We start from the raw sequence: 9,701 nt of genomic DNA, 5'->3' as shown, positions 1-9,701 counted from the left end.
ATATATACAAAGGATAGAAAACTAACAAAAATATATCAAAGCCTCCACTCCCCCCCAACTTAGCACATTAGCATACAATCCTCACATAAATGCTCTCTTAACTTAAAAAGTATGGGAGAAACATTGTTTTTTTTTTGTCATTTAAGTTCGGGATCATACACAAAGAACAACAAAATTTCCATTTAGGCTCAAAAGGGGTGCAATTGGAATTCCTAATCAATGGTAGGCTTATTTGGCTAAGTAGTTTATGTACACTAAAGAACAAAATTGCCTTGATCATTTTCTATCATTCCCATGCAATTCAATAGTTAGAGACTCAAACAAGTAAAACTGTGCAAAACAATGACGAATCTCTCGAATCTCACCAAGTGTTTGCCTACACTCCTCACTAGGCTTAGGAGTCCCTGATTTCAAGCATTTTCAAAATGAGCCTATGACATTCATGTGAATGATGCATTCATATCATATAATGACACCAAGTTAGTGCAATCACAATGAACTAAGAACTTTTAAAAACACACATCATGCTCAATTTAGCATTTCATAGCCCATGCTCATTACCTAAACCAACAGCCAATCATTTGCAACTCAGAACAGTGAGCAAAACAAACTCATAATCCAAAATTCAAAACATGTGCTAGCAATTAAGAACACAGCAAAATAAAAACCAAAACCAAGGAAAGTACTAATAGTTAGAAAGTGAAATGACGGAAAATAAAAATGAACTTGGATGAGTGGCTGTGGTCATCAATCCTCAACTCCATCCTGCTCCTGAACAGCAATCATGTAATCATTAGCTCTCAAGTTAGCTGCTGCAGAAGTAGTAGCTTCATCTCCGTCTCCATGTCCAGCAGCTCTCTCCTCCTCCCTGGAATTCGGCCTGTCCTCAGGCCAAGCATCACGACCCTGTCTGTGCTGCAACATTTGCTCCTGAACAGCCTAGATCTCATGCATTAGGTAGAAGACAATTTTAACATTTTCATTCATGCATTTTGTCAAACACCTAGGGTGCACAACCTTTAACATATGAAGCATATAACAATTTGAGTTTACAATCTCGTAACCAAACTTAAGAGCCTCAAACAGTCCTATTCAAAGCATGTAATTATTTTCCTAATGAGACCACAAATTCCTCGATGCTCATCAGTGCTTGCACAATCAAAATCTCCAAATTTAGAGCTCTAGAATGTGAAATCAAATTGAGGGAGGAATGAGAAAACTTTACCTGAGAAGTAGACAACCAAAATCCCCAATTTACAAGTACAATTGAAAGGGAGAGAATGGAGAAACTGGAACCAAGGAGTTTAAAATCCTGCTCATGTGTGTGCAATGGAACCAAGTTACATGCTCTTGTGTGTGAGAGGAAGTGACACGTGATTGTGTGTGAGAGTGGGGTTTGTGTTTTAAAGAGTGAGTGATTTTTATATTTAATAGGTATCTCGCTTAAGCGAGAATTTTCAGGCTTAAGCGAACTTGCCAGTTCTTGTGTGCTATCTTTTCTTCAGAGTGTCGCTTAAGCGGAACTTGCTCTGGCTTAAGAGAAATTGAACCCTGGTACACTGTAACTGCTTTCTGATTTTGGCTTAAGCGATCATTTGACTGGCTTAAGCGAAGTACCTGTAATTATGCAGCATAATACAGTTAAGTCTTGCCAAAATTCACAAGTCTAACCTCCAAAATTTGTATTTCTCTTCTTCCTTGATTTTCAATCATAATGAGGCATTTCTATCTTCAATTTAAACCTGTGATTCCCTTGAATTCCACATGTTAATCATTAAAGAACATGAATTCAATTTAGCACTCTTTTTGACTATTTACACAAGTGGATACCTCAAATTTTGATTCATCAATTCTCAATGCTTCATAAGAGGATAAACCACTTACTTATCATCTAAGAAACTTGTGTGAAGACTAAAATCATGAAAAGAGACACAAGATTCTTATTTCATACTCTAACTCATCATTTACACACAATTCTGCTATTTTCACAACCCTACACCTCAATTTCTTCTTTTCACATTTTCCTAGCTTTCTAAGTCCTTAGACTCACCATTCATATCATTTAAAACTTGTGAGAGGCCTTAAACTGCACAGCTGAAGTACATCCCCATATGGCACACTCCAAGATGAAGAAAACTACACGATGAGCAGTCTTAATGCACTTTCACTTCAAAGCCTAAATTTTCACATTGGATCCTATTCTAATATTTGAAAACTAACATTTAAACACAAACATGAGTTTGTTCAAAAGTTATGGAAAGCAATTTTGCACAGTTAATGCAGAAAATCACATAGAGTGACTTGTTTTTCATCATGTGCACACTACTACATACCTCAATTTTCTCAAAACACACCAACCTCAAAAATCATCAATTCATATGCATGGTAAGCATCAAATTAGACCTGCTATAACTGTGAAACTCAGGTTTTAAACAGAAAATCACAGGATGCACAATTTACTTAAGTTCACATGCAAAAACAAGTCACAACCCTATCTTTTACAAATCCATCAAATCATTGATCTCTAAGCCTTTGAACATACTCAATATGGTGACCAAAAGCTGTGAAGCACAGGAAAACACAAATTAAAGTGAAACTTCACAAAATCACCATGTCACTTACTAAAATAACTAGAAAACTGGAAAATCTAACTAAACATTGGGTTGCCTCCCAGGAAGCGCTTGTTTAACGTCATTAGCTTGACACAAAAACTATCATGGTGACCACAAACAAGGGTTATAGTATAACCCCTTCCGCTTCTTTGGCTTTTTGACCTGGTTTTCATCAAGTGTTCTATCAAAACCTTTCCAAGCCATCCAAAAATCATTCTTTTTCTTTCTTTTTTCAATCAACCCTAATTCACAATTTAAGCTATATACATTCTTTGAAGTATTCAATGAAATATTTTCATCAAACCTATCACCAAATACAGAATCTATATGTTCAACGATATAAATCATACCAATGCATTGGTGATGCTGAAAATCATCAAAAACTTCAAAGCTTACCTCAACCTCTTCATGTTTTACCTTTGGGGAATTTTGAGGTGAGTTGTGAATTGGTGGATCATTTTTTTCTTTTACTTCTTCTTCCTCCTCACCTTCTTCCTCATTTTCTTTCTCAATTTCTTTTGTTTCCACAACAACCTTACCATATTCAGCTATTTGATGTGCTAGATGCCCCACTTGATTTTCTAGGTTCTTGATGGAAGCCTCGGTAATCTTTTGGTTAACTATTGAAATCTGCATGAATTGGGCCAAGGTATCCTCAAGCCTAGCAATCTTATCATGTTCTGGGGAGTAATATGGTAGGTATGGTGGTGGTGGAACTTGTTCTTCCTGGAAATGACAATAACCCACATAGTGAGTATCAAAACAAATATCACACCACATTACCTGATCTCTTAGGGATGGTCATTGCATCTTTGGAAGTGGGTGATTCAGAAGCTTCTTGTTGTTATTTTCTCTTAAGCAAGTCGATTGAATGAACAAGAAAACACAAGCTAACACAAGAGATTAGCAACAACAAGGAAAATTTAACTGAAATTAAAACTATACACTATATTCACAATTGCTCGAAGTAAGAAAAACTAAAGCAATGCTTTTGTATTGACGCAATTCCCCGGCAACGGCGCCATTTTGTTGAGAGATTTTTCTACACTAATACTACTTTCAAAATCCTCAAGATTCAATTGTAGTATAGCATAGGGTTTTGTCGTATCCGCAGGGAATTGCTAACACAAATGCCGTTTTTTAGTAAAACTACCCAAGCAATAGATTTTCAAAAGGTTGATAATTGTTTCGGTGACCAAAACACATTCAAATTAAACAAAGCGAGAGTAAAACGATTGATATCAAGAGAGAAAGCTGTTGGAATTGGAGTTCACCATTTAACTATTAGTGTCTTATGATTCTATATGAATATTCATTCCTATCCATGATTCATCTACGCCTTTTCTACCCTACTTCATTGATTCCTCACATGAGTGGATATCTATAACTTACTTTCCCAAACATTGATTCCTCACATGCATAGAAAAGCTAAGTTATCTTTAAGCTCAGATGTTTAAGGGACTAAGGACTAACAAACCTAACTCTATTCCTAGCAATTAGATTTATTAGATGATTAACTCTAGGTCGGACTCTAGACGACGTAGCTTACGCTCTTACGCCGAATCAATCGATATGTTCTAGGTGCGCAAACTAAAACATAGCATTAAGAACAAGAGAAAACCGTTGAATCATGTAATAGAAACGATATTTTCATATAGAAATCAAGAAGAACAAATCATAGTTAAAGGCTACATCCAAATCCAACAAAGAAACTTAGCAACCCATATCCATGGATTGCTTACAAAGCTTACAAGAGGAAACTAAGGTGAAAGCGGTGACCCGTGCCGTCCTCGGTGTGTCTCCAGCACGATGGATGGTGGATCAAAGCTCCCAAAGTTCCTTTCCTTCTTCTCTATGCAATTTTCTCTCTAAGAGGTCCAAAATATGTCAAGAGATGCCTCAATTCTGATCTGGTCGAGCATTTTATAAAACAGGGCAACAGTTTCGCTTAAGCTGATAAAGATGTCCTTAAGCGAGCAGGTTTCTTCACCTTCAGGTAAGGTCTTTGGCTTAAGCGAGACCAATTCTCGCTTAAGCCGAATTGTCTTCCAGAACCACTGCTACTGCCATGTAATTTGGCTTAAGCGAGGAAACATTTGGCTTAAGCGGACTTCAATATTTTTAGCCCTTTTGATCTTCAAATGGTTGGATCTTCTTGACTTTTCTCCTACAACAAAAACCAAAGAGTCTAAATGATAAAACTAACATATCTTAGATTTATCTATATACAAACTATCTACTTACTAAATTAACCTTATTGAGGGATAATTTGAAAAATAACGTACACATTTAGAACAGATAAGTGCCAAAATTAATATAGAAAATCAGGTAAATTTGGCACTTATCAATAATAGATAAGTAAAAGCTTTTCTATGCACCAACAAGATCCAATACAGTTGATCGTAAGCATTTAATGTGATCTCAGAGGCTTAGGCTTCGTTTGGATTGATGGAGGAGGAGGGAGTGGAGTGGAAGGGAGGGGAGGGAGGGATGGGTCCATTGTTTGGTTTATTTAAAATAGGATGGAAGGGAGTGGTAAGTAATGGTCCAACATCCATCATGCTCCATTACATTCCATCAGATTTACTCCCCCCCAAATTGGATGGAAAGGAATGAAAAGGAAAATTGGTCACTTAATTAAATTATGAAAATACCATTCTACCCATGATAACCTCCATACATAATCACTACAACTAGATTTTTTCTTATATATTGTGAGGACATGGAGATATATATACATTTATTTACACTCTGCAAGTATAGTTGCTCTTCAAATGTTTGCAACTGTACGGTTGCGGGTGATATTGGCCTCTTAATTACGTGGTTCTTGTGGTTGCTTAGTGTGCATCTCTCTTTTCAATGGCCGGTGGTGTACGTTGTGGCATTGTGACTTCTTCTCTTTGTCCAAGTGGTGGACTGCCTTTGGTGATTGTTGCTGCATTTTTGTCCTTGTCTGTACGTTGCTGGTGATATTGGCCTCTAAATAGGAGCATTCATGTTCAATATTTAGACACACCAGATCTTAAGATATTGAACATTGGCTACCAATTTTTAACTGTTTTTTCAGCTTGTCTTTTATTTTAAAATGAGGGTAATATAGGAATAATAAAAATTATAACTCGTTCCGCTCCGTCCATTATCCAAACAACGCAGTGGTAACTTTGTTCCGCTCCGTCATAAAATATCAAAACAATGGAATGAAATTTTTATTCCATTCCGCTCCGCTCCATTCCGTTCCATTATATTCCATTCCGCTCCGCTCCATTATGTTCCATCAATCCAAACGAAGCCTTAAGATGATTATTCTCATAACTATCGGCTAGAAGATACCTTGGTGCAACTAAAAAAAAGCTTTTCTATGCGGTGTCGCTTCATTCCATAAAATTATACTACTAATCAAAAGGATGACACTTCACCCCGGTGATAGAAGAGGCCAGATGGACTTCCATTGGGAAGCAGCGCTAGCCTCACAGGAGTAGCAGCACCTTCTTCAACAGTTAACAAGCCATTATTGGCAGTTATATCTGTCTTGACCCAGCCAGGACAAACACTGTTGATGCAGAAAGTGGGGTATTTCCTGGCAAGAATTCTTGTATAGGCATTCATAGCAGCTTTAGACATAATATAGGCACTGAAAATCTTAGGCCACCCTTTGCCTTCTAATGAACCATCTTGGAAATCTTGGAGAAACTTTTTCAATACTCCATCCACTGTCTCTTCGGTTAGATTATCAGCATCACTCAATACTCCTTTGGCCCATCCATTTGGTACACACTGAAATTGACATCAATAAGTAATAAACACTTTTGCAAAGTAAGAAGGCAGGACAGTGATAACTTAAGAGATCTTTATGAATGTTTTGGCAACATGACTCAATCTACAAACTAGTCAAGATTGAGTCTCTATTTTAGATCAATATAAGCAAGATTTCACTCCAATAGTTAGTTTAATCTTCCTCTACTTGGTCAGAATTGATGCAAAAACCTTGGATATATTGATGAAAGAAGTGATAGCCTACCTCTAACTTCCCCAGGAAAGATGATACATTCACAATTCTTGGCGAATCAGATAAGTGTAGGAGGGGTAGAAGGGACTCCGTAGTTATTTTAGCACCATAATAATTTGTTTGCAAGCATTCTTCAGCTAACTCATACGTTTGAGGAATCCCTTTATTCCGGTCATCTTCTGATAACGCCTGAAAAAGTAAGGACAACTCAGTATAGAATATTTTCAAAATCACGGTGGACACCCATAAAAGCTAAGAAAAGTTACTTCCTATGATTTTGGTTCACTGTGAATTTTTACTGGATCCAAGCATGTACCCTTGCTTCTAAAGTTAAACAATTACAACCTTTCTAACAAACAGTGTGAGAACTGAGAACAGTTAAACTATCATCATCATCTATTGTCTACATGCCAGACCAGACATACCTAGATACTTACCCCAAGGTCATAGATAGCTAACTTGTATAGATCATCATCTTTAATTACAATTCCACTAATCCCTGCATTGTTCACCTGTATTGATTAACTTTTATTAGTAAAACATGTAAACATAAAAATGATAAGCCAAGATATTTCCTTCAAAGCTATGTTGAGAATTTTTTTCAGTGCTAATGATCCCACCGATCTTTATGGTAAGCTATTCCCAATTTAATTTTTTTCAAAAAATAAAAGTGGAAGGTTTGAGAGAGGGAGTACTGACTCTTCAGTAGTACCAAAGTTTTTCTATCATAGCCCAATAACAGGATATGAAACAATAAATCTATCAAGATGACTAAAAGGAAACTGAAGCCTGCTTAATACAGAATGTAACAGAATACAATAAGGCACAACCTAATACATACTAAAGTCAGTTTACACTAGATAAAGAAAAATATAAAATATCTTAATATTCTTAGCATTGATTTGAACAAACACACAAGTAGTTTGGAGATGAGACCGTCCTGGAAGATCAGTAAGAAATATAACTAATAAACTATGATAACTTCAACAACTAAATCAAATACTGATTTCTAAATATGACAAGCATGCTTATAGAATCACACAACAAAGTGCGTGCTTGGATCAGCGTTGTACACAGAAGAAGCTAGGATATGTAGCATCATCCCAAAAATTGATTCACATATGTTGAACAAAACCTGCTACAGAGCAGTGTTATAGAAAAAGGCTAATTAAAGAGAAAATAGAATACAAAAGAAAAAGAAAGAGGTAAAAAAATTGCATGTTAGTTACCAGAATATCAAGTTTCCCAAATTTAGATTCAACAAAATCTGCCAGAGAAGCTACACTTGCAGCATCAGCCACATCTAGTTGATGAAAAACTACAAGGTCAGACAAACCAGAGTCCTTGAGTGTTTTCAAAGCTTGAAGACCCTTCCTCTGGTCTCTTGCTGTAAGCACCACCTTGATCCCAACTGAAGCTAACTGCTTAACTATCTCTAATCCAATTCCTTTGTTTGCTCCAGTCACAACTGCATACCTGATAAACTCAACCACCAAAGGTTAAAAATAAAAAAATAGAGAAGGCAAAGGGCTAATAAAATATAAGATTTTAATAGGATGTTGGGAGTTATAAACCAAAAAGCAAGGATGTCATTATGTCAAAGACAGCTCCGAAGGATAAGTGCTACCTTTGTGTAGCCTCTTCCATCTTCAGTTTCAACTTTGAAGTTTGAACTGCTTCGATTGTTGGGTACCAGAGTAGTAAGATAATGTCACACAACTAAAATAAGAGATGAAAGAATAGAAAATTGACACACAATATTTACGTGGAAAACCCTCAATAGATAAGGGATTTTCACTATGTGGAAGAAATTACAACAACTCTAGAACAAGAAAACACTCAATAGGAGAACCTCACCAAGGAAACACTAATATTTTCCTCAATGGTATTTTTCTCTCTAATAGCAATTCACGTTGAATTGCTTGTTGTGGTGTATATTCTCTCTAACAATTCAGCTATGGGATGAATTTGAAACAAATTGAAACATCTCTATTTATAGGAAATTTTCACCGCCTCTGCACTGTTTCTTCTCTTCACCGCCATTGCTTTGCTTCTTATCTCTTCGTTTCCAGCTTTGCTTCTTATCTATTAAGCAAGCCCCGCCACCATCACACAATTACTTGTTGTAATTTAACAAGTTGGCTTTTAATAGTCGTAATGTTGGACTAAATTTTGGCCACAATGTGTGGCTTTAATTTAGTTGTATTGCTGACATCGATGTTAACAATGAGAACGAGAACAAGGATGCTGCACCCCACTATATTACCATATAATATATATGCATGTGACACCCTATTATATTAAATATGCATGTTAGCCTCTGCCTGCCAGCTTATTGTGCTTGTCATTTTTCATATATAGCTATATCTTTTAAAGAGAGTGTAATTTGGAAGGAAGCCTAAAAAAGCATATATAAACATGATATGCAATGAAAATAATTTCATTTATGGAAACAAATTCGTCTACTTTTGACTGAAACATGGTTTGCTATATTCTTTTTCGTCCTTTTATCAATTATTTATTTGCAATGATTGTAGAATAGAAAACTAAAACTACCACTAAAAACAACAAGTGTAAATGGCCTGATGATTTATTTTCCAAATTATTTATGAAAATAAAAATACTGGTCATTTTTTGGAGATTAAAATCAAGCAGAATATGTGAAACATTTCGAGTTGAAGAAAGGTGGTGATTTCTGAAAAGCAGAAGGTTCATGATCGATGCTCAACCGGTGAACTTCCCCTTCCTTGATTCTGTCTCTGAAGATGGCTCCATACCTGACAAACTCAAACCCCCAAGCCCCAAATGTTAAAAATCAAAATCTAGCCAAAAAGGCAAATTAAAGGGATAAGAAAATATAAGATTTTAATGCAATTGGATAAGTGTTACACTGTTACCTGTGTGTAGCACCTTCCATCTTTGAAGTTTGAACTGTGACGCACGCAGCACCTTACTATATATTTCCTCTATCCTCTATTATAATACTTTTTTTGAGTTTTTTTTTTGTCTCATAATGTAAGTCATTTTACATTATTTATGGAGCATTAACTATATTTTTTCATATTTACCCTCATATTTAATAC

The 9,701-nt window shown here is 36.0% G+C and overlaps 1 protein-coding gene across 1 annotated transcript; it reads right to left on the bottom strand.

The window, feature by feature from the left end:
* Positions 1 to 5,718: 5,718 nt before the first annotated feature.
* LOC130746057 ((+)-neomenthol dehydrogenase-like) lies at positions 5,719 to 8,830 on the bottom strand. The gene is made up of 5 exons (XM_057598568.1): positions 8,246 to 8,830; positions 7,848 to 8,094; positions 7,056 to 7,130; positions 6,631 to 6,807; positions 5,719 to 6,386 (listed from the first exon to the last, which is right to left on the bottom strand). Exons 1-5 carry the CDS (start codon positions 8,263 to 8,265, stop codon positions 6,009 to 6,011), a joined length of 897 nt encoding a protein of 298 aa, XP_057454551.1. The 5' UTR covers positions 8,266 to 8,830; the 3' UTR covers positions 5,719 to 6,008.
* Positions 8,831 to 9,701: the final 871 nt, after the last annotated feature.

Source organism: Lotus japonicus, chromosome 3 (assembly GCF_012489685.1).
Source record: "Lotus japonicus ecotype B-129 chromosome 3, LjGifu_v1.2".
In the NCBI taxonomy this organism is placed as follows: Eukaryota; Viridiplantae; Streptophyta; class Magnoliopsida; order Fabales; family Fabaceae; genus Lotus; species Lotus japonicus.
Note: the sequence above shows the minus strand (reverse complement) of the source record. Positions and strands in the feature narration are given on the sequence as shown.

Bases quoted from the DNA above. Each gene is read 5' to 3' on its own strand.
- LOC130746057 (XM_057598568.1), bottom strand. From the start codon at position 8,265: ATGGAAGAGGCTACACAAAG. The intron at 7,131-7,847 runs GTAACTAACATG...TAATCAATACAG, and splicing joins TTGGGAAACTTGATATTCTG to GTGAACAATGCAGGGATTAG. The intron at 6,808-7,055 runs GTAAGTATCTAG...TTACTTTTTCAG, and splicing joins TAGCTATCTATGACCTTGGG to GCGTTATCAGAAGATGACCG.